This window comes from Thamnophis elegans, chromosome 16 (assembly GCF_009769535.1).
Source record: "Thamnophis elegans isolate rThaEle1 chromosome 16, rThaEle1.pri, whole genome shotgun sequence".
Taxonomy (NCBI): Eukaryota; Metazoa; Chordata; class Lepidosauria; order Squamata; family Colubridae; genus Thamnophis; species Thamnophis elegans.
In genome coordinates this window covers 9874854-9902690 of record NC_045556.1, presented here as the reverse complement: position 1 = coordinate 9902690, position 27837 = coordinate 9874854, and the positions used below count along the sequence as shown (strand labels likewise).

Genomic DNA, 27837 nt, shown 5'->3' with positions numbered 1-27837 from the left:
TAAGAGTAGAGGACTCCTATAATATGGGTAAAAGAGACCAAAACAGTTGCACACTGAGAGAAGAATGAGATATTTGGCAGCCCTGGTGAGAAGTCCTTTAATGCTGGGAAATAAAATAATAATAACTTGGCAATCTTGCTGAGAAACACCTTCCACTGATGGGAAAATGTAGTGACTTTTTTTCTCTCTTTTTGACTTTAGCTGTTTAGAAATACTTGGAAGACGAAGTCATTCTTCTGGGGTGTAACACTATTAATGCATTGAATTCTCAGCCAGTCCCATTAAAGTTTCAGTATTGGAGGTGTCATGCCATCCCTTTCTTTGGTATTCAGCACAGATGGATCCTTCCCAAAATACGGTTGACATATTTTTCAGAAAAGACATCCAATTTAACCGTGGAAAAACTTCAGCAAAGGGAATCTTGATGAGAAAAATCTCGGGGCTGTGAGCTACATGGGGCTGCCCCTGAAGAGTGTTCGAAGACTGCAGTTGGTCCAGAATGCAGCCGTGCGAGCGATAATGGGTGTACCTAGATACACCCATGTTACACCTATCCTCCGCGAGCTGCACTGGCTCCCCATTGGTCTCCGGACCCGCTTCAAGGTGCTAGTCGTTACTTTTAAAGCCCTACATGCTATTGGACCTGGCTACCTGAGAGACCGCCTCCTGCCATTCACCTCCCAACGACCAATAAGATCACACAGGTTGGGCCTCCTCCGGGTGCTGTCGACCGGACAATGCCGGCTGGCGGCTCCCCGAGGGTCTTCTCTGTAGCTGCACCGGCCTTGTGGAACGAGCTACTCACCGAGATACGGACCCTCACCACTCTCCCGGCCTTCCATAAAGCAACTAAGACCTTGCTGTTCCGGCAGGCATGGGGCTGTTGATGAATATCCAGCCCCATTTGATGGAGTGGATGATAGATTAATTTTAACAATTGTATTTTTAAAATTTTTATATGTTTTTACTTTTGTTGTGAGCTGCCCAGAGTCCCAAGGGAGTGGGCGGCATACAAATCTTATTAAAGTAAAGTAAAGTTTGGGAAGCTCAAAATAATAATTTGGAAGAAGACACAAAAACAACACAAAAACATTGCCCGCACAATCGCTGGTACCACAGTTGGCTCAAAGAAGACTTTGAGTGAACCATTAGAAATATTGAACAACGCAGTGGTAGGAGTGCAGTAGTGCAGGCTACTTCTGCTGACTGCCGGCTGACTGCAATTTGGCAGTTTGAATCTCACCAGGCTCAAGGTTGGCTCAGTCTTCCAGCCTTCCAAGGTGGGTAAAACGAGGACCCAGATTGTTGGGGGCAAGAGGCTGACTCTGCAAACTGCTTTGAGAGGGCTATAAAGCACTGCAAAGTGTTATATACGGCTAAGTGGTATTGCTATAGTATAAAGCATCAATTCCTGCAGATTTAAGCTAACATTATATACATTGAATTGTCGATTGCACCCAGTGGTGGGATTCAAAAAAAATTATTACCGGTTCTGTGGGCATGGCTTGGTGGGCATGGCAGGGGAAAGATATTGCAAAATCCCCCCCCCCGATCAGCTGGGACTCGGGAAGCAGAGAATAGATAGGGGCGGGGCAGTGGTGGGTTTCAAAAATTGTTCGAACCTACTCTGTGGGTGTGGCCTCCTTTGTGGGTGTGGCTTGCTGCCCATGTGACCAGATGGGAGTGGCTTGCCACCCATGTGACCGGATATGAAGATGCCGACGACACTTGTCAGAACCACCTTAAATTACCTCACACACAGCACTGTCATGCATAAGAATATGATGTAAACTTGTTTTTTAAAAGGCATCTTTGGTTTGCGTTAAAACAACTTCAACACACGCAATGTTCTGATTGCACCATAAACGCAGCAGTCATCCTTACCTTTCACAGAGGCCCTGAGTTTTATAAATAAGAGCATGATAGTGTAGAATAATCATATCCAAGGACCAGTGGTGGGTTTCAAAAATTTTTGGAACCTCTTCTGTAGGTGTGGCCTGCTTTCCGGGTCCACTGGTGGAACCTCTTCTAACCAGTTCGGTAGATTTGACGAACCGGTTCTACCGAATAATACAATAATACAATATATTTAGAGGATAGCAGATTAAGGAAGGCTGATTCATGGCCCTTTTTTTTTTGAAGGGGTCAGATGAGGAGATGTTAACATCTATAATTTACATTTTTCGGAAGCCATCCTACTCTCGGGTATAGGAGGAATTTTCAATGCTATGATCTCTGCAGGTGGCAAAATGAGGTCTAAAAGACATCTGGTTGGCTGTGTTTAGTTGGAAAAGAAATAAAGACTGGTTTTTGTCCAATTATGACATCTTGCAGTAATTTTGTCCTGGACAATTGCAGTTAATCTCAATTATTATTATTTTTGTTTTTTGTTTCTGCGCTGTGCTGTGCTTTCCGGACTCTAAAGCATAAAATGTTCACATTAAAGTTAAAGGTGATTTCGTTTTGGAGAGCTGTTTCAATGACGAATACATAAATTTATTTGATTGTCTTATCACAATTAGTAGTCAAAGGAAACATTTGCTGGACTTTGGAACACATTTGGGTGGCTATTATTTAGCTGTTCTTCCAAAACATGGATAATTAATTTTGTTAAAGACATCTGAACGGGCACCTGATGAATTAACATTAAAATTTCTGAAAAGTGTGGGAAAAGATTACGCAAAAGAAATTGCAAAGGTGTTCCTTGCCATATAAGGTAAAGGTTCCCCTCACACATATGTCCTAGTGATTCCCGACTCGAGGGGGCGATGCTCATCTCCGTTTCAAAGCCAAAGAGTCAGCACTGTCCAAAGATGTCTCCGTGGTCATGTGCCCGGCATGACTAAATGCCGAAGGCGCACCATATTCCCAAATAGAATTTTAGAGCACATTCTCCAAAAATATTTGAAAGAACAAGCAAAGGTTCTTTCCCCTTCCCTAAGTGCCATTAATGGAATAGTTTGTGTCCTATAGTGGTGCCTACCTATTTTGGATAGAGTCTGTAACAATAACATCTCTATTTATTGCCCCAAAGGTGCTTTTTCAAAAGGCAACTGGACTTTGTGGTTTTTCTTCGAAGAGGTTTCGCTTCTTAGCCAAGAAGCTTCTTCAGCTCTCTAGAAAAACCAGAAAGTCGATGGCTGAGAATCTCCATAGACATTTAGTGATCTCCATTTTTTGAATGTGCATCGCATTCACACAAGTAGGAAGCAGTGAAGCCAGAATGGCTTCATCAAAGGTTATAATTTAATTTAATTTAATTATCAAAATTTATATGCCGCCCAATCCTGAAGGACTCCGGGCGGCTTACAAAAAAAAGAAGAAAAAGAGAGAGAAAAAAGACAGTTTAAATCACAAAACCACATGCATTCATTCTAATTGGGGTTGGACCTCAACAATGAGGTCAACAGCCCCAGGCCTGCCGGAACAGCCAGGTTTTTACAGCTTTCCTGAAGGCCACGAGAGTGAGTATGGTCCGGATCTCCGGGGGTAGCTCATTCCAAAAAGTCGGAGCAGCCACAGAGAAGGCCCTCCTCCGGGGGCCCACCAGCCGACACTGTCTGGCTGACGGCATCTGAAGGAGGCCCAATCTGTGGGATCTTACTGGCTGCTGGGAGGTATGTGGCAGTAGGCAGTAGCTGTATCCAAGTTGAAAATTCCAAAGCTTTCCCCCCACCCCCAAAGTTTTAAACTCCCCTGAAAAAAGTTATTCTTGCAAGGATTTGATAGGGCTAACAGGTCAGTTTATACCGAAGCTTATTTAATAACCTTGAAGGCGAAGCACAATGGCAGATACTATCTTTCTGAATGATTCCTAGGGTCCCAGCCAAGATAGAAATAGAGGAATAGTGTTAAGGGACCACAAAAATCCTGCTCTTTTGAGGGTGCCACGCACTAAAATGTGAAGCACCAAGTATACTTGCAAGAATCAAGTTTGAACCGAAAGAGATGAAAGTTGATGGACTGAGAAAGGGGAAAAAAAACCAGGAGGAATGTTTCTCTTTGCTCTATTTTTCCATTCTTGTTGAAAAACCACGCCTGGAGAAAAGGTTTTTTTTCCCCCCTTTTGGTATTTGTAAGCCAGGAACAATTGTGCAAACAGGCCAGTCTTCCAAAATCTTTTCACTTGTAGATTCGGTTTCTCTCCATGCCATGACATCTTTTTGCCAGCTTTCTCTCAAGCATTGCTCTGTTGCTTTCCACCAACATCATCTCATGGGAAGGGCTATTGATTAGTTACAGACCTAGGCATTTTTTGGAGGGGGGAAATAGGAAAAGGCTATTTTCAAGTGCCATCTAGTGGCTTATTTGCTAAAGTGGAAATGATTGTAATCCGTCCCTCAATTATTAACAATTTTATTTTTGGTTCAATATATTTGACAGGAACCAAAAAGGGTCATGCAGTATTGAATGTGGGCATGCCACATGCTTGCCTGATCAACTTTTTGGCTTTAAAGTAGTGAGCTTCTTGCTCTTGTGATTTTTAATAAGCTTAAGCATTTGTATAAATATTTGCAGAGAGAAGAAACACGTAAGAATTTTAGTGGCTGAAAAAAGAGGCTTCCAGTGCCAGTTTAAATTTTGTTTATAACAAGAAGAATTAGATAAAACCTGCTTAAGTTGTGTTACATTAATGCAGCAGCAATTTTCTACTTTGACTCTGGTCTTGCCAGACCAGGATTGCAACTTGAAATAGGATCTCTAGTACTGTACTTGAATGCTGTGTGGACTCCATACAACTCAGTTTACCAGACATATTTTCACATTTGGCTGTGGGACAATGAAACGTCATTGTGTTGCCAAGTGCCCAAATTGAGACCATGAAAGTGTAGGGACAGTGTGACACCAACAATCAAAGACCGGTTGTAAGCCCTCCTTGTTCTGTAGTTTTAACCTCAGTCATGGAATGTGGATATTAAGTGAGGACTATCTATTAACTGTTCCCGGTGTCCCTTTTAATTGTAGCTTGCTTTTAAAACAATTCCAGTTAAATTTTGATTGGAAAATTATGGCTGTGAACAAGGGCTTAGGGTGGTGGTGGTCGTAAGGTTTTAAGTAGTCTCTGAAAGTTAGTTATCTTTGGCAGATTCCTCTCCCTACAACAGCACTAAGTAAACACAGCCTGTAGTGATCTATATTCTTTTCCTTGCAGTAGTGTTTTTAAATTCGTCTCTTCCTTATAAGGAAAAAAAAAATCCCACAATTTTCTATCAAAGTTTATTTACATTTTAAAAAGGTGTACAAAAACATACTGTATAAAAGAGTTTTCTTTATTTCTTCCCAGTTGATCCAAAACCGCCTGAGCCACGTTCTGTTTCATCCAAAACCTGAAAAATAGAAGTAATTAGTTTAATTGAATAACAAGGGGGGCGGGGATTGTAAAAGAAAAAAGTGCACACGTTAAATCCCAATTGTGATCCTCACTAACCACAATTGGGATTGCCTACTGTCACTAAGTGACACAGTCGTAAAGTGTAACATTGAGTGACTGTGCCAGACTCTGTGACCCTGACTTGCCACCCACTTCTCCACTGACTTTGCTTGTTGGAAGCTTGTTATGAAGGTCACAGATAATGAGTGTGTGATGCTGTGGACAGCATAAATATGCACCAGTTGCCAAACCACAATTATGTGACTTTGGGGACCCAGCGATGGCTGCAAGTTCAGTCAACAATGTGGTAAATCTCTTTTCTTAGTGCTGTTGTAAATTCAAATGGTCACTGAATGAACAGTCTACCTCTATATTCACAGATCTAAACATCCTAGACATTCCAATAAATGACAGCCATGGTTTCTTAGAATCATCCATAACTAATCTATTTTCAAAAGGAATTTGTCAGGTGCTGCTTCATTTAATAATCAGGAAAGAAACCACTCAACTCCATTTTTTGAAATTAAGTGTACTTTTACTAATTACAAACGATAAATAGCAAAGCAAAGCAGAGTCTGGATAAATGGGCGCGAAAGCAATGAATATCATGTATAGTTCAATCCCCTCCCCCTGGCACCCCAGTCCATAGTCCAATAACAAGTCACCCAACTGTCAGGTGGGAGATAACTTCAAAAAACATCATCAGGGTGGAATGCTGGACAGTTAGCCTTGGCAGGAAACTCCCTTCCTTCACATGCGCAATGAGATGGTCAGACAGCTTCTAGAACACTCCTCCAGCACATAATGATTCCCCTCCCAAATACCATGCCCCCCTCCCCGTTTCAATGGCAGCCGAAGCAGCAGCAAGGCAGAGGCTGACATCATTTGTTATATTGCTAAAAACTAAACTCTGAAGACCAGTGACAAAAAATTGAGATTTTGAAGTAAATGTGAAACAAATAGATTTCACCCATATCCCTACATTAGATAGTCTTTGAATTCCTATATTTTATTAAACAGTAAGATATCTGGGTTAGCAGTTATTTCTTACCTTGACTTCTTCAAGAACTGGATAGTAGATGCGCTCACAGATTAGTTGAGCAATCCTGTCACCCTTCTTAACTTAAAAAAGAGAGAGAATTTAAAAACTGATATTTTTTAAAAAAACAAAACATTATCAACAGATTGTTATATCATTCTAAGGAAAATGCCAGAAAAATACTGTGCAATTAATCTAAGGACAATGTAAGGAAATTACTTGTTTCTCCTCTTGGAGATTGGATGATTGCTTATAAAGTCCAGCATATTATTTATGCCAGGGTTCCCCAGTGCGGTTAAATATCATTCTGAAAGGGTCAATGGGATTATGTGTTATTGTTTTTGTTTGTTTGCTTGTTTATTGGATTTATATGCCGCCCTTCTCCCAAAGGACTCAGGGTGGCGTACAACATTAAAAAAACACATATTACAAAAGTTTAAAAAAATTAGATAGAGTATCCAAAAACAAACCCAATTAAGATTAACAATAACATTTAAAAAATTCAATTAAAATTAACAATAATCAATCATTTATTTTATTTTGTTCAGGCCAGGCCAGCTTGTTGGAAAAGCCAACTTTTTAGGGCATGTCGGAAGGACCGGAGGTCGGAGATTATGCGAGGGCAGCTTATTCCAGAGAGAAGGCTCTCCCCCTGGGGGTTGCTAGCCGACAGTCTGGCCGACGGCACCCTGAGGAGGCCAACTCTGTGGGATCGCACTGGATGGTGGGAGGCTACCAGTGGCAGTATTTTTTTTGCTATTATTGGTAGTGCTGTTGGTAGTATTTATTTTCATATACTAAATGTTTGGAGGGCAAAGAAAAAGCTAAAACTTTATAAGGAGGTTGGTGAGCTGAACAGTTTGGGAAGTTTTGATTGATGCTATATTTGCAAACGCAATATACGTGTTTCCATTGTCCTGAAGCTCCCTCTGCCAAAACTTTACATGTATATTCTAATATAAAAGCAGGAAATTTAAGGAAAGTATCAGCTTAACATTAACTCCTTCTTTTTACCTTGAAACGGTTCCTTTCCAAAGTTAAACAATACAACACCAACATTTCCCCTGTAGTCCTCATCAATTACTCCAGCTGTTAAAAAAAAGAATGCAAGTATAGATGTTCCACTGTATATTTGAGTTCACTTGCAGAGACTGACTGACTGACTGACTGAGTGTGTGTGTGTGTGTAGAGCCTTAGTCTTAGTAGAGGCTTAGTCTTATTAGCTCAGCTCAGTAACAAATAAATCAGTGTGAGGATTCCTTAAAAATAAGAAGTTTGAAAATGTTTGTTTCCAAACATTGTTTAATTGAAATAAATATATGCAGTGGATAAATGTATCTAGCCAACTGCTAACATATAGTTCTGCAGAGCTTAGTTCACGGTCAATTGCTTTAACAGATGTGCTTTAATTAACTTGATAATAAATTATTGCAAAGAACATATGTTCCTTCGTTTAGCTTCACTAAAATTATAGGGAGCTTATTTATATAATAAAGAAAACTCACTCACATTTCATCTTTCAATACTTCTATTCCCAGAGCGTAAGTACTGCTATCTTATAAAATATGTAAATTAATGTAAATAAGCAAAACCTCATGTTGGAGCCTGACAATTTATTTTACTAAGGACATTTTTTTCCTCAATTAAGAATAATGTAATATGCATTTTATGCTGCAGCAGCTAAATGCATGTAGTGATATAATTGCATTCAGAAACAATTACTCACCACCGACATCAATGAAATGATTTACAGCTAATCCAGATCGAGGAGCTTAAATCAAAAGGGAAAAAATTGTTAATTATGACCCACTTTCTAACTTTCACCAATAAAGGTTTAGCAAACCTATAAGATTACTATTTTTCTGTTTAACAACTTACCTACTCGACCATAGCAACCTGTAGGAAGGGCAACCTGAATATCTGTTTTCACAACAGCTTTCCCTACAGCAGGGACCTCACAATCATATGCACTACCAAACAAACAAAAAACAAACAAACAAACAAAAAATGAATATCTAAGAAAAAAACCAGTAAGTTCCAATTGTATGCAGAAGTCATTTCTTTTTATACATTTTAATACACAGGTAGTCCTCGACTTATGACCATAATTGAGCCCAAACATATGTTGCTAAGCAAGACAATTGTTAAGTGAGCTTTGTCTCATTTTATGACCTTTCTCATCACAGTTGTTAAGTGAATCACTGCAACAGCACCTAGACTTATACACCGCTTCATAGTGCTTTACAGCCGTCTCTAAGCGGTTTAGTCAGTCTATTGCCCCCAACAATCTTACCAAACTTGGAAGGATGGAAGGCTGAATCAACCTTGAGCTTGGTGAGATTCAAACTGCCAAATTGCAGTCCGCATTCTAACCACTGCGCCACTGCAGCAGTTGTTAGTAACATAGTTAAGTAAATCTGGCTTTCCCATTGATTTTGCATGTCAGAAGGTCCCAAAAGCAGGTTATATGATTCCTGGACACTGTAACCGTCATTAAATATGAGACAATTTGCCAAGTGTCTGGATTTTGATCACGTGATCACAGGGATGCTGCAAAAGTTGTAAGTGTGAAAAAGGGTCCCGTCATATTTTTCAGTGCCGCTGTAACTTTGAACGGTTGCTAAAGTAATGCTTGTAAGTTGAGGACCATCTGTACAATTGTGTCCCTGCCATCACAATTGACATTCATGCACTTTGCAGTTGATGAGAATGTATGATTGTTGTATTAGTCCACAGCTGCACGATTGCCATTTACATGCTCGCAACTGGCTTCCACCAAGGAAAATCAATGGAGAAGTCGGCACTAAAATAGTAAACTCTGACCCTGCTGTCACATGTCTTATTTAACGACGTCATTGCTTAGCATCAGAGCTACTGGTCCCAATTTGAGGTCTACTAAGCGAGGACTACTAGTTACAGGTTGATCTTGGATTCAAATGAATGAATTATTGTTTCATTGTACCAGTAGCCTTGGAAGAAAAATGTATTTTATCGGTTAGCGCAGAATACTCTGAAAAAACCTACCTGAAAGACCAACTGCCCAACAATATTATTCACATTCATTATAGCTACCCAATTCACTTTTACTGACAGCCCACCGGTAAAAAGAACAATGCCACAATTGCTAATTCTTTGATTAAAGATCGGATTCAAGCTGTAAGAAGACCATCCTGTTCCTCAAATGTCTCTGTGTGTGTGTGTGTGTTTCTCCAAAAGGCAGCTGGATTTTCTTTGAAAAGGTTTCGTTTTGTCTTCTATACTCTTTCTCAGACTCCCCCCCCTTCCTGCCCCAGCCAGCAGCTCCTCCCACCAGCCTCAGGGAAGTTAAAATGCAATGGGGGCAATTTCACTCTACCTTTGGGACTTGAACATTGGGCGCTATCTCACAAAATAAAATTCAATGGTGGAAAAATTAAGGTTCTACATTTAGGCAAGAAAAATAAAATGCACAGGGACAATATTATGTACTACCTTGCTCAATAGTAGTAACTGTGAGAGGGATCTTGGAGTCCTAGTGAACCACCATTTAAATAGGAGCCAGCAGTGTGCAGCAGCTGCCAAAAAAGCCAACACAGGCTGCATCAACAGAGGGATAGAATCAAGATCACGTTAAGTGTTTATATTACTTTATAATGCCTTGGTAAGGCCAAAACTGGAATACTGCATTCAGTTCTGGTCGCCACGATGTAGAAAAGATGTGGAGACTCTAGAAAGAGTGCAGAGAAGAGCAACAAAGATGATTAGGGGACTGGAGGCTAAAACATATGAAGAACGGTTGCAGGAACTGGGTATGTCTAGTTTAATAGAAAGAAGGACCAGGGGAGACATGATAGAAGTCTTCCAATATCTCAGGGGTTGCCCCAAAGATGAGGGAGTCAAGCTATTCTCCAAAGCACCTGAGGGCAGGACAAGAAGCAGTGGATGGAAACTAATCAAGGAGAGAAGCAACTTAGAACTAAGGAGAAATTTCCTGACAGTCAGAACAATCAATCAGTGGAACAACTTGCCTCCAGAAGTTGTGAATGCCCCAACACTGGAAGTTTTTAAGGAGATGTTGGATATCCATTTGTCTGAAGTGGTGTAGGGTTTCCTGCCTGAGCAGGGGGTTGGACTAGAAGACCTCCAAGGTCCCTTCCAGCTCTGTTATTCTATATTCTAAAACTGTATTACAGTCAAGAAAAGACTATTTCCGGTTTTCTTTCTACTTGCAAATCGCTTCCAAATTTTCTGCTTGAGACAGAAGAGAATGGAACTTTGATTTTGGGTTTTGCTGAATGGATTAATTTATTGTTGCACAAATGGCTAGTAATAACTAAGTTATGTAAAAGTCAAGGCTGTCCTTCTACGTTGGATTTTACTGTGCTGAAAAAAGTCGAAAGTTTATATTTCTTTTCCCCTTTATCCTTCATCTCTCCTCCCCCTTTCTTTCCCCTTGTCATTTCCCTATTATCTTTATTTTCATTCCAACTCTGCTATTCTATTCTATTCTTATTCTATTCTAAGAAGCTTCCTCAGTTCATCGGAAGAAACGTGTGTTGGATTCGAAGCGAAACCTTTTTAAAGGAAACGCCAAGAAAATCCAGCTGCCCTTTTTGGGGGGGGGAAATACAAACAACTACTACAACTATTTTGGGACAAAACCATGGGAGATTGAGAAATCTCCACAGAATCTCCCAGTCCTTTTATTACCTGTACAAATCGTAGCCGGCCGCCCGGGAAGATCCTTTAGAAGGCGCCACGGCATTTTCCGTCAGCTTGACGAAGCGCAGGCTCTGATAAGGCGTGTCCCCGTCGGGAATGGTCACCTGCCTGGCGCTGGAAGGTTCCCCGGGGGTTACTTTGGAGACCGGCATGGCGACGGCGCGAAAAAAGGCGGTCAATTCTGAAGGCGGGAAAGAAGACGACGAGATGCTCCGAAAGCCCGCCCATTTTTTCCTTTTTAAATCCCAAACGAGTCCCGCTTGCGGCGCCAACGCCCAATGGGGCGGGGCGGGGCGCGCGTGCGCGGCACCAACGGCCAATGGGCGCGCGAGGACCAGAGAGGTCTTTAAATTTGGCAACTTTTAAGACTTCTGGACTTCAACTCCCAGAATTCTCCAGCCATTCTGGGAGTTGAAGTCCACAAGTCTTAAAAGTGGCCAACTTTGGTAGCCAATGGGCGCCAAGGCGGAGGCGGGATTTCCCCCCTGTCTGTCAGTATAAGAAGAAACGGCAAAAATGAAGCCGGCGCGCGCCGTCGTTGTCCGAATCGGGATATTCTTAACGGGGCCAAAAAAAAAAAAATATGAGAGAAAAGTGAATTTCGCTTCGGATTTGGGCGGGGTTTTTCCCCCCTGCCTATTCCAAGAGAACGGTAGCCAAAAACGCCTGGTTTGTGTGTAAGGGGGGATTCGGGGTGGACGGGTCCGTTCGGCCTCCCTCATCCCGACTGAGGGGGCTTGTCTTGCTACATTTCACTCAGGTAAATAAAATGGCGGCGGCTGTTCTTGCGGGAGGCAAAAAAACCCACAAGAATGAGGCTGTTTAAGTGAGCTACCGATTTCCCCGTCGTCTCCTTTTAGGATGAACCCCATTTCTCCCCCCCCGCGTATAGGAATGGTTTTGCCCAACGGCTCTGCAAGGCCAGAGAGCCGTACAGCTCTTTATGGACGAGTCCACCTTCCCCAAAGGATTGGGGGGGGGAATTAAAGTTATTTGCTTACTGTGCATGAAGGAGCGCAGGGGAGCCATGGCGGCGCCTGAAGGGTCTTTTTCGGCCTCGTCTTGCTCGCTCTTTTTGCTTCCGGGATCGCAGAGGTGCGGGGAAAGCGTCGTTGTCTCTGGTAGACCGAGAGGAGGCTAAGATGGCATCCTTGTCTCCCTCCACCCTCCTCGGCCAGGGGTCTGGAGAAATCAGGAAGGCTGCATTCACACGAGACGTCTCTTAACCCGGGTTTGGCTAAAGAGACCTGGGGGGAGAGCAGAGGCCTCGCTTGGCTTCCCGGAGGTGACTTTGCCTTGGGAGAAACCAGAACCCTGACCCTTTTAGGAAAGATGCTCAGGTGGGATTCCCTAAATGGGACTAATGACCCTAATTGGCTTCAGTTCCATGAATGGAGGGCTAGAAACGAACCACCCTGATCTGCCCAGAGACTTTGGGGATAAGATAGGATAGTATGTTAGTTATAGTTATAGATCAGAGTTGGAAGGGACCTTGGAGCTCTTCTAGTCCAACCCCCCCAACCCCCTGCTTAGGCAGGGAAACCCTTATATTTATGTATGAGTTTGGTCATTTATCAGTCAAATTTATATAGGTAGACTGTAACTTTGTTGCTTGTATCCTTACGATTTATATTGATGGTTTGCTAGTATGATTTGATTGCTTATTTGTACCCTATGATTATCCTTAAGTGTTGTACCCTATGATTAGTGACAATGTATCTTTTATGTACACCAAGAGCATATGCACCAAAGACAAATTCCTTGTGTGTCCAATCACACCTGGCCAATAAAGTATTCTATTCTATTCTATTCATTTAATGGCTGCCATTGAAACAGATGCAAATATAACATATAAATACAATCAATGGACCACCATCCTATACCCTGTGTAACCTTGTGGGCCCTCCTTTTAAATGTTATTTATTAAACTTTTATGCTGCCTATCTCCCCTACAAGATGACTCTGGGTAGATCCCTATTTCTATGGGATCCCCAAGCCTGCTGGGAAAACCACGTTTAATAGATTTCTGGGAGATCAATCTCCTCCTTTTTCTGTTCAGAGGTTGTTTTGTTCAAAGAGTAGGAGGCCATTCCAAGTTTGGAGAAATCTATTTATTTATTTTTTAAGTCAGCCTCCCTAAACAATAGAAGGCACCCATGACCAAGGCATCATTTGAATTTCCAGTGTTTAAACATTCAAACATCTCAGTTGGAGGCTTCTTTTATCTTGAGTCTCTTCACCAGCCTTGGCTGGTTTTAGAAGCTGATATGGGCATGCCATGGTTATGGCTGTCCTGGACAGGCTATGGATGTAGGAAAGAGTGGGGAGCCGAGGTGGCACAGTGGTTAGAGTGCAGTACTGCAGGCCACTTCAGCTGACTGCTAACTGCAGTTCGGCGGTTCAAATCTCACCGGCTTAGGGTTGACTCAGCCTTCCATCCTTCCGAGGTGGGTAAAATGACCCAGACTGTGGGGGCAATAATGCTGACTTTGTAAACCGTTTAGAGAGGGCTGAAAGCCCTATGAAGCGGTATATAAGTCGAACTACTATTGCTACTGCTATTGAACAAACCCAAAGGCATTTTGGGGGAAATGCAGTGGGCTCCCATATCAGCCTGGCAAAATTGCAAGGGTGCATCCTTGTAATTCACCTGGAGTAAGTCCAGTTGAAGGAGAGAGCCCCTGAAAGCAGTCAGCCTAAGTTGGTCTTGAGCTGGCTCTGCTTCTTGAGGTTCTGTAAATCCCCTGAAAAGTCCACTATTGGCAACATGCAGGGTATTCTTAGTATTACAGTATTGGCTGAGCTACCCTGTATGAATTTGTCTACCTTTAAAAAAAAAACCATCGCTAGCAGTACACAGAAATAAACTCTATATTCATGCCAGCAAACTATGAATTCCTATCTTTGTATCTTGCAAAAGGCAATTTCAAAATGTTGAATTATGACTTGCCTGATAATTCTTGGAACTCCAGTTCTACTGGGTCAAGAAAGGTTGATTAAAATAATATTTGTTTCCCATGTGCTGTCTCATTTTGAATTCTGGGGTCTTTTGTCAATACTTTCTCTCGCTACTTCCCCCAAAACTAGTTAAATATCCTTTGATAATTTTGATTTTGTATACTTACGCCAACAATCCTGTATATTATGCTGAGCTTTTTTTCCAAGAAGAATAAATGGATTTATATCCATTCCTGTCTCTTATTACAAAGCCAATAGTTTCTGCTCCCAAGAATGCTAAACAAAACTAATATTGTTTGGTGATGCTGTATCAGTAACACAAATCTTATCTAATAAAATATGTCTAATCAAAATTCAAAAAATCTCATTATTTAGATGAAATTAACTATACTAAGATCATTGTGTGCCAAATGTTATGAATGGCTGGTAATATTTATCACTTGAATTATGACAAAACCACATATTTTTGTTGTCAGTTTATGATGCTTTGGATAATAGGAATTTTAGCGCACACTAATTTGTGATGAATGTGTTAGTTTTTCTAATGATTGGTGCAGCTTGTGTTGCAACAAATTTAATAAAGATGCCTCTGATTTTTTTCCACATAGAAACAAAAGAAATCAATAAATCAAAGTATGCAGTGGAGATAAACCTGTGATTCATTTTTATTGTTAACATTAAATTAATATACAAGTTCAAATATTCTTACCAGTCAGAAAAAGATTTAAAATTATTAAAAATAATTTCTAAGTTATGTCAAGTCACTGTGCTAGTTTACTTTTATTTATAGTTCTAAAGAAATCAATATCACTGATTTTTTAAAAAAAAATTAGGTTAGTACACATATATTTGTTTTCAAAGTTGTCTTAAGTGTTGATTGAATATGATTCCAGCTTATCTTGAAGTGATAATTTGAAATTATATGTTATGCTTTATAAATCATGACATTTTGCTCCCCAGTTTCACTATCATGAATAGAAAAAAACTACAACCAGATGTATTTATGGAACAAAAACTTTGAAGTTATGTAAGCAGGTATAGCATTGAACAGGAAATCAGACATTTTGGATTCTTTGGGGGAGAATGGAAGTTTTTGCATAACTAAGTTTTACGGTATTCTGGACCACAGGACTGCAGTAATTAAACCTAATGTGTTCATAATAGGAATGGAAGTTAGTGTATATTCTGACATCAAGCAGACTTTCTTTGTGATGAAATATAGATTTTTAAAGAGGGATTTGAAATGTGGAATGCAGATCTTTTTTTTTTCTTTCCAAGTTACTCTCTTCCATTTTACCTTGTGCTGTCAATCCTGGTTTTTCATTTCTTCTCTCCTTTTTGGAGATATGATTTGTTTTTTACTTGGAAATGCTGATAGCAAAATATCCTGTTTGGAGTCTTATTGGATATATTAAGTCTATTGCTATGTCCAGAATGCATGTAATGGACTTCAGGGGGGAAGTTATGAGTAAAACGTTAGTACATTTTTGTGGTTGCCTCGAATGAGCATAACTGGAGGTAGGTTCTTGGAAAGGATTTCCAACCAAGCCATGTAGAGGTAATCCGATATAATTCCTTTTCTTGCCACTGGTAGGCTCCTGTTGAGTTGAATAGGAGGAAGTATTAGTAATACTCATTGTTCATATATAAATAGTCTCCTTGGATAGGATTACCAGATGGAAACAAATAGCTACAGAAAACTAATTTGGACTGTAGATAACTGTATTTCAATTTACAATCGTGCTCCAAAGTCTCAGTAGGGACAACAAATTAAAAATATATAACTTACACAATAATTAGATTAGCAGCTCGAGAGTGCTCCTGTAAGAGTTCATTCAAACGGACCTGGCGGTAACTCTGTTTAAAATCAAAAGTTGATTACGTTAGAAATTATTTGTTCTATCATCCTGAGTCAAAATACATTCCAGACATCCTTCTTTATGAATAACTTCGAAATAAGTTCCTGTACAATTCTGCCTGTCTTTGGATAAATCTGTTGATTGCTATGATTTTTGTAAATTGAAGTACGTAACTTGCAAATTGGAAGCAAGAAACAGCTTTGTTGGATAATTACTTTCTCTGATTAAATCAATATGAATCCATATTAATCTTACCTCTAATGAAATACTCATAGCTACAGAATATAATAATTATGAACATAAATTTATTTAAAGAAATTAAGAGTTGGAAGGATTTTTAAAATGTACAATTAGTCTTGCACTCAGATCAATGATCCTACTGATTCCTACTCTGATCCTATTCTAACAACTATCCCAGACAATGCTATCCTTCATGTTGAGAGAATATACAATGAAGCTTAAGTATCCTATTCAGCTAATATACGTATTTATATCCCAAATTAACATTCACTACTGGAGCTTGAGCAGTGCAAAGAAAAGATTCAGAGTTAATGTTTTCTGCAACCGCTTTGATGTGGGATGACAGAAATTGTTGCAGAATTCAGTACTGGATTATGTGTCTCTTATATTGGATGTTCTCCCCATCTACCACCTGAAGAGTGAATCCCAGTTGGGGTAATTGTTCAAGTGCTGGCCTAGAAACCAGGAGACTGTGAGTTCTAATGAGGAACAAGGACCACAGAAATTGTTGCTAAGTGGTCCTGACCTAAGGATCACATAGCTTAGTGGTGGAAATTCCGGTCCCAGTTAGGATTGTTAAATGAGGACTACTTCAGAGCTGGTATTTAGCACATTGACCAGTTCTGGCGAACCGGTAGCAGAAATTTTGAGTAGTTTGAAGAACCAGCAAATACCACCTCTGGCTGGCCCCACCCCCATCTATCCTCTGCCTCCTGAGTCCCAGCTGATCGGGAGGGAATGGAGATTTTGCAGTATCCTTTCCCCTGCCACATCATGCCCACCAAGCCACACCCACAGAACCGGTAGTAAAAAAAATTGAATCCCACCACTGGACTACTTGTGCAGATTTCGGGAAGCATAAGCTACAGGGCAATTAAGAAATATTGCCTTCTCTTCTAAGTTAAGTGTTCCTCATCCTTGGCAGCTTGAACATGGGTGGAGTTCACCTCCCAGAATGCTGGCTGGGGAATTTTGGAAGTTGAAATTCACTCATCTAAACTGCCAGGATTTGAGAAACGCTGCTCTAAAGGTTTGAAGTAAAGTTTCTGCCAAATAAAAAGCTCTCTCCAAGTAAAGGAGTTTCTTGTGTTATTAAAACGAATAATCTTGATCAAAGTTATTGCTTTAAAACGATTATGCGTAAAATTTGGTTTGAAAGCGCATGTGATATAAACCATGGATATTATGGATCCCCCCCCCCCCCTTGGCGGTAATCTATCTGCCCTGTCTTCTCTCTCAAATAGCTCCTTTACAGTGTCAAAGGTAACTAAAAGGTATGGCTGGTTACCTTTTCCTTGAATGCTTCCAGTTCTGCATCAGTGATTTTCCATGGTGCTTCTCTCTTTAATTTCTCAGCAGTTGTTAAATCTTTGCAGCTTTCATGAAGGCGGTATGGTTCAATCATCTCTTCAAAGAATTTCCAGCTGGAACAGAAATTATAAAGAGACTTCACAGCAGGGCTCTAACTCTTCATTTTACAGATATTCTTAAGATCGGACAAGCTTTTGGCTGTGGAATGATAGCTGAATTCTATAAAAATCTTTAAACTGTATTTATCAGGTTTTAAGCGTGGGCATAGCCATTGCAGCACAGTAACACTTTCTCAAGCTTATCTTTGTCATTGCATTTTATATTCCATATTGGATTTATTATAAAGTTACACAGAATAATTTCACAGTACTGCAGAGTATATTCATAGTTGCATAAGCAAGAAACAGGACTTTTTTTGGAAAATGTCTGCTTGCATTATACCATAACACTAGCTTTATTTTTTTATTGCTGTTAATTGTAAGATTCAAACTCCATTCCACTGAACATAAGTGGAATTATTTCATATAAAACGTAACATAGATATCTCTGGAAATTAGTTCTAATAAATTTAACGTTGAAGTAAATTGGCTACATCTAATCCAGCGGTCACCAACTGGTGGTCTCTGGGCCACTGGGGATCCATGAGAAAATTTTGGTGGTCCGCAGAAAAATTATTTGCATTTTTATATTGCATGAAATAATTTTTATCTTAAAAAAAACATATTAGTGGTCCACGGGATTTAAAATTATGAATTTCATGGTCCCTGAGATCCAAAAGGTTGGTGACCCCTGATCTAGACAACTAATACTAAGTTCGTATAGACATTCTAAATAATGGCATTAGAAAGACTTGGATGTGATACAATAGATTTTAACTTGCACTCTACCTTGATTTCTGATAAAGTGCACTTTGGTAGCATATTTAAGCCTCTGAAAAGGCTTAACTCTCAGAAGTATAGCCAGGCGGGATTCAAATCATGTACTTACCCTTGCATTTGGGATAATAAACTACAATTCCGGCGTTCATTTAACATTTTCTAAACAAATTATAGCCTTTATAGCCATATGATTAGCCACAATTCAAGACAGAACAAAGTATCTTTCAATTCATCAAAACGACATCACAGAACAACAGTGGTTAAAGTTATTTTGTGTGCATGCGTGTGTGTACAAATGAAATAAAACAGATTATAGTTATTTAGGTAATAAGCATATTATCCTTTAAAAGAAAGGGGATGTCAATGGCTGCTTCAGGAACGCCCAGCTATTCCAATATTACCTTAAAATTCATTTTTTCTTTGGCAGTTTGCTACCTTCTCTGCAATAATAGAATGAATACCCATGATTTAGCTTGGTATTTTTTTCCTAAATGGAAAAATAAGACTTAAACATGAGCAGATTTTACATATTCCATTTTTATATGTTCCCTTTAAAAAAAAATGCACTTCTTGCTGAAGCTTACCTCTCTTTATTGGGTTTCATGTTGATGTCTCCAATTATATTAATGTCGGCAAATTTTATTCTGAACTTACTTAATAGTGAAGCCATCCTGAAAAATTAAAAAGGGAATCTGTTGTAATTCCAAAATTCAGAAAGCTTGACTTGTGATACCTTATAGTCAGTATGCAGGGGATGCAATATTTTGCTAGATAATCTTTTGCCCTGGATTGCAAAATGCAACTTTTTTTTACAGTGAATTAAATTAGTGCGCTAAGATTGCAGGCTGATATATAAAATGCAGTTCTTGCAAGACAACATTCTGTCTGTCTACATAAAAGAGAATCCAGAATACATTTTAACAGGGCATGGAGTCGAAACATGGACAACGAAAGTTTCTAAAAAGGAATTCTGCAAGTTCTCTGCAAGTTCTTAAAAGGAGGAGGAGGGAAAGAGGCAGGAAGGAGGAAAGGTATGTGAGAAGGAGGGGGGGGACCGAGGGAGAGAAAGGACGGGGAAGGAAAGGAGGAAAGGAGAAAAGAAAGGAGGAAAGGCAGGGGAGAAGGAAGTAAGGGGGGGAGGGAAGAAAAGAGGGAGGGAAAGATACCTAACCTTTGATGTTTATAATGATTTGATAGTATGGGAATATCTCGAATGTAGTTGTATTGTTTGTTACAAGTTATGGATGTTGTATTTTCTTTTTACCAATAAAATCTTTATTTAAAAAAAAAAAAAGGAATTCTGCAATAAAATAAGCTAACCAAGTTTTACTTCTACTACCTAATGGTTACACAGTGCTTTAGATATTTCAAGCTGCTTTGCCTACATCATTTTCTTCCTTTCCTCCTATATATGCAAATACTTTGGAAATGTGACAGAATTTACTCTGGAATCCCAGGAAGAAAGGGTCTGCATTCCAGAGGAGCAAGATGCAACTTAGTTCAGATAGTTTGTGTAAGAGAAAGAGGGTGTAGATGTTGCCTCCCTAATAATTCCTTTATGGGGGTAGTAGTAGCATATTTGAGTTCATCAAGATTCTGTCTTCAGATGAGGAACAATCATGCAATCTGCTTGGAAGAATCACAAAATGCCTTGCTTTTTGGAGCCCGACAAAGAAGCAGTAAAGGTTTATTCTCGGCATAAGGAGGTGGATTTTCTTACATCAACTTTTCTTCTTCAAGGCGAGTAACTTTTCCACCAGTAAAGATCTTCAGTTTGCAATCCTTCCATTTTTTCCGGAGTGTCAGAATGTAGGGAATTAAGAGGATTAACCCTAGGTGAAAAAAATCAGATCAAGTTATACATTCACACCAGTGAAGCAAATCAGAACACGCATAATTAAGAGGAAAGAGGAAAGTATCCCCCCCCCCCCACACATACACACACTAATATTGAAATGGATGGTCGACTTTAAAAATGTCTTTAATTACGTTTTTTTTTTGGTTACTTCTTTTGCACCTCTCATATAGGGATGCAAAATCTTACATGATCCTGGTACAGGATAGTGGGATTCAGCTGGTTCTGACCAGTTCGGGCGAACCAGATGCTAATTTTAGTTGCAAGGACTGGTTGGCGTCACCATGTCGACCGTTTTGGATGCCAGGTAAGTGTGGGCCCACGCGGGAAGCTCTGGGAGGGTGAAGAATGGGCCTCCCAGAAGTTCTGGAAGTCCAGAAACATGCCCATTTCCAGTCTCCAAAGGGCCTCCGGAGCCCGGGGAGGCCGTTTTCACCCTCCCAGAGGCTCAAGGAAGGCCTCTGGAGCCTGGGGAGGGTGAAAATGCCCCCCTCACCATGGCGCAGGAGGTCAAGTAGGCCCCAACCCACACAGCAACTGGGCAGAGAACTGGTTGCTAAAATATTTGAACCCCCACCCCTGTCCTTGTCCCTAAGTAGGGTTGTAAGATTTTACATGATCCTGGTACCTAAGGTGGGGGTGTGGGTCTTTTGGGGCTTACCTCCATCATCAAACAGCCACCACACATCGATGGAACCTTTTCCTTGCTTCTTTTAAACTGAACGCTAGCTTCAAGCATCCGTTGATTGAATTCCCCAACGTGTACTGAAGAGATGGTGCTAATGCTGCAATCTGAAATGAGAGAGATGAGCTGATAAGTTAGCTTTAGTTAAAGTGTAGACATCTTTTGTTTCGGTTACGTAAATATTGCTGAATAATGCTATAGGCTTCAATGGATAATTGGAACTGCAGGAAAAAAAAATGCTACCAACCTGCCTTCCATTGCGGTGACCCGTCAAAACCGCGTCCACAAAAGCCTGCGGTCGACGAAAATCGCGTATGTGACATCACAACGCGACGAAAAAGATCGAAAATTGAAATAAAATTAAATTACAGCAAGCCGATTCACATAAAGGTAAGCGTTAGGTTAAGGGTTACGGTTAGGTTAAGGGTTAGGGTTAGGTTTAGAGCGTTAGCGTTACGTTTAGTGTTAGGTTAAGGGTTAGCGTTAGGTTTTTCGTTAGGTTAAGGGTTAGGTTTAGGGTTAGGTTAAGGGTTAGGTTTAGGGTTAGGTTTGGGGGGGTTAGGGGAAGGTTTTAGCTTTATTTTTACATTTTTCGATCTTTTTCGTTGCGCTGTGATGACGTCACACGCGCTTTTGTCGACCGCGATTTATCGTCGCGGTTTTGTGGTGGAACCTTCCATTGAGGACCTGTACACTGCACGAGTCAAAAGAGGGCTGTGAAAATAATACAGACCCCTCACATCCTGGACATAAATTGTTTCAACTCTTACTCCAAAACGACACTATAGGGCACTGCAAGCCAGAACAACTAGACACAATGACACATTTCCCCCAATGCCATCACTCTGCTTAACAACTAATTCCCACAACACTGTCAAATAATTTACTAAGACTGTATTACTATTTATGAAGACTATACTATTCTTCTCTACCTTACTAGTATCAATCTCTTCCAACTTATGACTATAACCAATATTTCCCAGTTGCTTCTCTATGAAAACATCCCATCACCAATGTGCATAAAATTTGCAAATCTGTATTTTTTTGCTGAACTGCTTCCTCTTTGATCTGTATGACAGCTTTGGGTTTCCATCAATCTGCTTTTTAAGTTGTTTCTAGAATATTGTTGATTTTGTTACAATAGACGAATGTGACTTTGAATAGCAGTCTGTTCTCGAAGCAGCTCCTCGGGAAAAGAAAAAAGCTTACAGGCAGGTCTTATGCATGCATTATTTTTAAGCATATACCTTTTTGGGGGCATCGTCTTTGCAAATGGAGCTTCTTGGCTCTTCTAAAGAATCTACGAAGGCCATAATTTTGTTCTTCAAATTCGTTATCTTTAAGAGCTGCTTCCAGGGCTTGTCTCTCCTGCTCCATCTCTTCAGCTCCCCTGTGAGCCAAAAGAAAACCGGTGGGGGTGACTATTTAGGAATTGTCCAAGAAAACAAGAATAGGAATCAATTACTGTTCTATCACCGATATCAGCTTTCTGTTTCCTTTTCGCCTGTTAATGATTGCCTCCTGTCAGACACACTCGAATGAAGACGCCACTGCTTCTTCAGCATTTTTTTTTATTCTGTAATGAATTTCTGCCTTCAGAACATCCATAAATGCATTTTTAGATTGAAAACATGCATGCACGGGCACAAATATTTGACTTCTGCAGTTTGTTTCATGGTATTTTGGCAACAGTGGGAATATCAATTGTGTGGACACACACACACAAAATGACAGCAGGTGGCAGCAGAGGGTTACAATTTGTTTTTTATGACAGCTACACCAAACATTGATTTTAAGCAAAACAAAGTCATAAATACATACTTAATAGCCTGGTCTATACATGGCATTAAGAATAGGCTTGAGTTTGTCTAATTATGTTTTGCCTGAACATCGGATTTGCCTTAGGTACATTTTTTTTGGGTAATAAACCTCAACTGGGAACTTAGCTTGAAAATAGTTTATGAATTCTGGTTTCCCTTTAGCTAAGGTTTGACATATCTGAAGTAGAACTCTTATTCTTCGTTCATTTGGTAAAAGTCAAATTCTATTTAAACATTTTAAAGCAAGAACAGCATAGAAAATGACCTATTCCATAAGCAAAGTTTCATTTTGCTGTTCCCCCTTCCCCCATTTATTCCTCCTGGTAATAGTTTTTTTTTTTCTCAAACCAGCTGCAGAAAGGACATGATAGCGATGGGAATATGTTTGTCAAATAGTGGATTGCACATACTTCCTCGGCTAGCATGTTCAATAGTAGAGGGAATCAAGACATAAAGGTTATGATCAGCTCTTGGGAAGGAGCCAGAAAACTAACTGGCAGCTACAGGAGCTCACACACCACAGGTGGCATTCTGCTTCTACCTATTAGCAGAATTGCATTCTCTACCAACTATATCAGAACTATTTCAAACTTGGCAGTGTTAAGATGTCTGGATTTCCACTCTCAGAATTCTTCCGCCATCCTTTCAAGGAAGAAATTTGTATCCGTGTGTTTATAAATTATTAGGGGAATATTTTTTGTTCCCAGAAAGCATAATTAACATAAGAAATGGCCTGAAATTGACATACCTTGAACTGAAGGATTTGCGATATATCAAACCCTTGACTCGTCTCGAACAATTATCACGCCAAATTCAAAGTCGAATGCATCGCTGAATAAGTTGACATTAAAATAAAACTTATTTTAAAAGTATTGGTACACCTGCATTGAAATAGTAACATTTATTATAAAGCCATGATTGTTAAGTAAACTTTAACTTGAATCAAGGTGGTATTCAGCAGGTTCTGACCAGTTCTGGAGAACCAGTAGTGGAAATTTTGAGTAGTTCAGACAACTGGTAAATACCACCTCTAACTGGTCCCACCCCCAACTATTCTCTGTCTCCCGAGTCCCAGCTGATTGGGAGCAAATGGGGATTTTGCAGTAACCTTCCTCTAGAGTCAGGAAGGAATGGAGATTTTACAGTATCCTTCCCCTGCCACACCCACCAAGCCACGGCCACAGAACCGGTAGTAAAAAAAATTGAATCCCACCACTGACTTGAATCGAACTTATGACAATAAGAACAATGCAGGCAGTGTCTGCTTCAAAAATGTTTACAAAGACATACTTTGAACCTGGAAGGAAGTCTGGAAAAAAAATACTAGCTGCCTTAATGATGTAATGCAAGGTACTGTTTCAAGAAATTGGAAATATTTCTAAATCATTTTCAAACTGTGTACACTTCTAGAACATATTGTAGTCTTTTCTTGCATATAAGCATTATTTTGTTTCATGAGCTTTGTTGTTGTTGTTGTAGTTGCGAAGTCGTGTCCGACCCATCACAACCCCATGGACAATGTTCCTCCAGGCCTTCCTGTCCCCTACCAATCTTTGGAGTCCACTTAAGCTCACGCCTACTGCTTCAGTGACTACATCCATCCACCTCATTCTCTGTTATCCCATTCTTCTTTTGCCCTCAACCGTTCCCAGCATGAGGCTCTTCTCCAGTGAGTCATGAGCATAGAAAGGAATAATGGACCATCTTCGTCTCAAGATGTTGGAATCTTGAATTGCAAGTTCAAAATAATTTGTAAATCAGCCCCATTTTTTACAAAAACAAGCTGTTTGCAGATGCTTCTAATTCCTATCAGCATAATATCACTCTGTCAAGGACCGAGGAGTAGTCATCTCAAACGATCTAAGTCCCAGAGCCCACTGTAACGGCATTGCCAAAAAGGCATTAAGAGTGTTAACCTTATTTTGCGAAGCTTTTTCTCCGGTAACACTATTGCTAACAAGGGCATACAAAACCTTTGCCAGGCCAATCCTCGAATACAGCTCATCTGCCTGGAATCCACACTGTATATTGGACATTAATACAATGAGTGAGCCCAGAGGTATTTGAGGAGAAGAGAAGTCCACTCCTCTGCTCACAATAGAATCCCTTATGCCACTAGGCTTGAAATGTTGGGCTTGGACAACTTGGAACTGCGGTCAACCTAAGCATAGTACACAAAATTGTCTGCTACAACGTCCCTACCTGTCAATGACTACTTCAGCTTCAACCTCAATAATACATGGGCAAACAACAGATACAAACTCAAAATAAACAGCTCCAAGCACGATTGCAGAAAAATACGACTTCAGCAAGAGAGTGGTCAACATCTGGAATGCTCTATCTGACTCTGTTGTTACTCCTCAAACTCTCACAGCTTCTACCTTAAACTGTCTACCGTGGACCTCACCTCATTCCTAAGAGGTCTAAAATAGCAGTAATAGCAATAGCAGTTAGACTTATATACGCTTCGTAGGGCTTTCAGCCCCTCTCTAAGCGGTTTACAGAGTCAGCATATTGCCCCCAACAACAATCGGGTCCTCATTTTACCCACCTCGGAAGGATGGAAGGCTGAGTCAACCCTGAGCTGGTGAGATTTGAACAGCCGAACTGCTGAACTGCAGTCAGCCTGCAGTGCTACATTTAACCACTGCGCCACCTCGGTTCTAGAAGGGGGCGTGCATAAGCGCACCAGCGTGCCTACCGTCCTGTCCTACTGCCCCCATTTATTTGTACTCATTTCATGTGCTCACGTCCATGTTATACTTATACCTGTTATGTCCTACATGTTTGACAAACTAAATAAATAAAATGAAACAAATGCAAATAAGTATACTTCCAAATTCATACTTACTGTATGGCGCCTGTGTAATTTTCAACTTGCATGGCGGGGTGGCATGTCTCCAATCTTTTTTAAACCCAAGCACCAAAGTGTAGGCTTCATTCTTCCCAAACCAGAGGCCTGCAAGTATAAAATATAATGTTAAAAACAAGGGATGTGCAAGGTTATCTAAAATCAGAAGTGATGCCGAAATATTATGGGAGTACAGTGATGTTCTGGAGGGAATTAAGATTAAGATCTATCTGGCAAGTGTCCTTTATGCTTGTACCCAAGCAGCACATATAAAGATTAGTTCTAAAATCATCTCAGCTATAAAATGATTTTTAAATGGCAAGAAATGTAATTGACTAGAGTAGCATCCATTTGCATTCCTTTCGATTCAAAAAATCAAACTTTTGAAAATTAGATCAACATAATTTTAAGGCTACTGGTTGTGTGGTTGTTTTTTTAACACCAATCCATGCTAGGAGTGCCCTTAATATAAAGCAAGGAAGATGTTTGTATGTTTAAAGAGCCATAACATTGGGCAAGTGCTAAACAATGTCTTTTATAGGACAGCTACTACATTCAAGATACTCTCAATCTTATTTGAGAGTAAACCATTTTTGAATACAGTTGGATTTTTTTTTTAAACAAGCACATCTTCCACTTCACTTCTTTAGATTTTCCCTCCCCCTGAAAATCGTGAGTGTTTTCTGATTGAAAAGGCAGCTTAGCTATTTTTTTATTTTAAAAAAGAAAATACAGTGGCCTCTTGTTTCAGAAGCATTAGTGCGCTCATTATATCTGATGTGTAGCAATCAAATTAATACTCTGATCATAAACTCATTGTTTAATTTCACAGCAATTAGAAACATCTGGTTGCTTGTCTGATAACGAGCTTCTTTTCCCATGTGAAATGTTAGAAGATGAAGTGTTAATTTCACTGTATAAAATATCTTTTGTGAGCCAATATAAAATACTGGTACTATTACATAAGTGTAGTAGGCAATTGCATGAGGCATTTAAGTTCCTATAAAGCATCTCTGTTTAACAGAGGATCTTGTTCATTGAATTCATTCTCAACCTTGGCAATTTGAAGATGGGTGGACTTCAACTCCCAGAATTCCCCAGCCAGCATGCAATATTGCTCAGACATGGCAATTTGAAGATGGGTGGACTTCAACTCCCATGCTGGCTGTGGAATTCCAGAAGTTAAAATCTACACACCTTCAAATCATGATAGCTGGGGAATTCTGGGAATTGAAGTCCACCCATCTTCAAGCTGCCAAGGGGAGAAACACTAGAATATGGAGATCTATAGAGATTCTCAGTCATCCAGGTCATTTTTGTCCCAAAGGTGCTTTTTCAGGAGGCAACTGGAGTTTCTTGGTGTTTTTTTTTTATTATTGAAAGCGTTTCACTTTTCATCCAAGAAGCTTCTTCCCACCATCCAGTCGGAGCTGAAGAAGCTTCTCGGATGAGAAGCGAAATGTCTTCAAAGAAAAAAATATATCCAAGGAAGTCAGTTGCCTCCTGAAAAAGCACCTTTGGGACTAGAATATGGAATTGATTCCTTTTCCCCATAGATCCATTGCCTCAACCAGAGTTTTTCCCGAAGTAAGCTAAAATACAAAGAGCAGCGCCCCCAGGATACTCTCTGCATTTCCATGATGCTTTCCAATTGTAAACCTTAATGAATAAACCAGAGGTGGTATTCAGCATGTTCTGACAAGTTCTGGAGAACCGGTAGTGGAAATTTTGAGTAGTTTGGAGAACCGGAAAATGCCACCTCTGGCTGGCCCCGCCCCCATCTATTCTCTGCCTCCCGACTCCCAGCTGATTGGGAGGAAATGAGGATTTTGCAGTAACCTTCCCCTGGAGTGGGGAGGGAATGGAAATTTTGCAGTAACCTTCCCCTGGAGTGGGGAGGGAATGGAGATTTTTCAGTAACCTTCCCCTGGAGTGGGGAGGGAATAGAGATTTTGCAGTATCCTTCCCCTGGAGTGGGAGGGAATGGAGATGTTGCAGTAACCTTCCCCTGGAGTGGGGAGGGACTGGAGATTTTGCAGTAACCTTCCCCTGGAGTGGGGAGGGAATGGAGATTTTGCAGTATCCTTCCCCTGGAGTGGGGAGGGAATGGAGATTTTGCAGTATCCTTCCCCCTGGAGTGGGGAGGGAATAGAGATTTTGCAGTATCCTTCCCCTGAGTGGAGAGGGAATGGAGATTTTGCAGTAACCTTCCCCTGGAGTGGGGAGGGAATGGAGATTTTGCAGTAACCTTCCCCTGGAGTGGGGAGGG

General features: G+C 40.4%; 2 protein-coding genes across 2 annotated transcripts in view; both read right to left on the bottom strand.

The window, feature by feature from the left end:
* Positions 1-5203: 5203 nt before the first annotated feature.
* DUT (deoxyuridine triphosphatase) lies at positions 5204-12898 on the bottom strand. Its single transcript, XM_032232428.1, has 7 exons — positions 12113-12898; positions 11100-11292; positions 8289-8380; positions 8137-8181; positions 7425-7499; positions 6423-6493; positions 5204-5327 (listed from the first exon to the last, which is right to left on the bottom strand). Exons 1-7 carry the CDS (start codon positions 12138-12140, stop codon positions 5271-5273), a joined length of 561 nt encoding a protein of 186 aa, XP_032088319.1. The 5' UTR covers positions 12141-12898; the 3' UTR covers positions 5204-5270.
* A 2633-nt stretch (positions 12899-15531) lies between these two features.
* The window catches only part of SLC12A1 (solute carrier family 12 member 1), a 52922-nt gene continuing 40616 nt past the window's right edge, over positions 15532-27837 (bottom strand). Inside the window, 13 exon segments of the mRNA XM_032233075.1 lie at positions 15532-15667; positions 15859-15926; positions 17457-17592; positions 18942-19028; positions 20078-20189; positions 20874-20927; positions 20930-21004; positions 22145-22287; positions 23473-23507; positions 23509-23548; positions 25569-25606; positions 25609-25649; positions 25652-25676. Of these exon segments, the coding sequence (XP_032088966.1) occupies positions 15532-15667; positions 15859-15926; positions 17457-17592; positions 18942-19028; positions 20078-20189; positions 20874-20927; positions 20930-21004; positions 22145-22287; positions 23473-23507; positions 23509-23548; positions 25569-25606; positions 25609-25649; positions 25652-25676 (990 nt within the window).

Excerpts from the sequence above, each read along its gene's own strand:
- DUT (XM_032232428.1), bottom strand. The coding sequence starts at position 12,140 with ATGGCTCCCCTGCGCTCCTTCATGCACA. Across the intron at positions 8,182-8,288 it reads AGGTTGCTATGGTCGAGTAG|CTCCTCGATCTGGATTAGCT; the intron begins GTAAGTTGTTAA and ends TTTTGATTTAAG. Across the intron at positions 7,500-8,136 it reads TCATTTCATTGATGTCGGTG|CTGGAGTAATTGATGAGGAC; the intron begins GTGAGTAATTGT and ends TTTTTTTAACAG.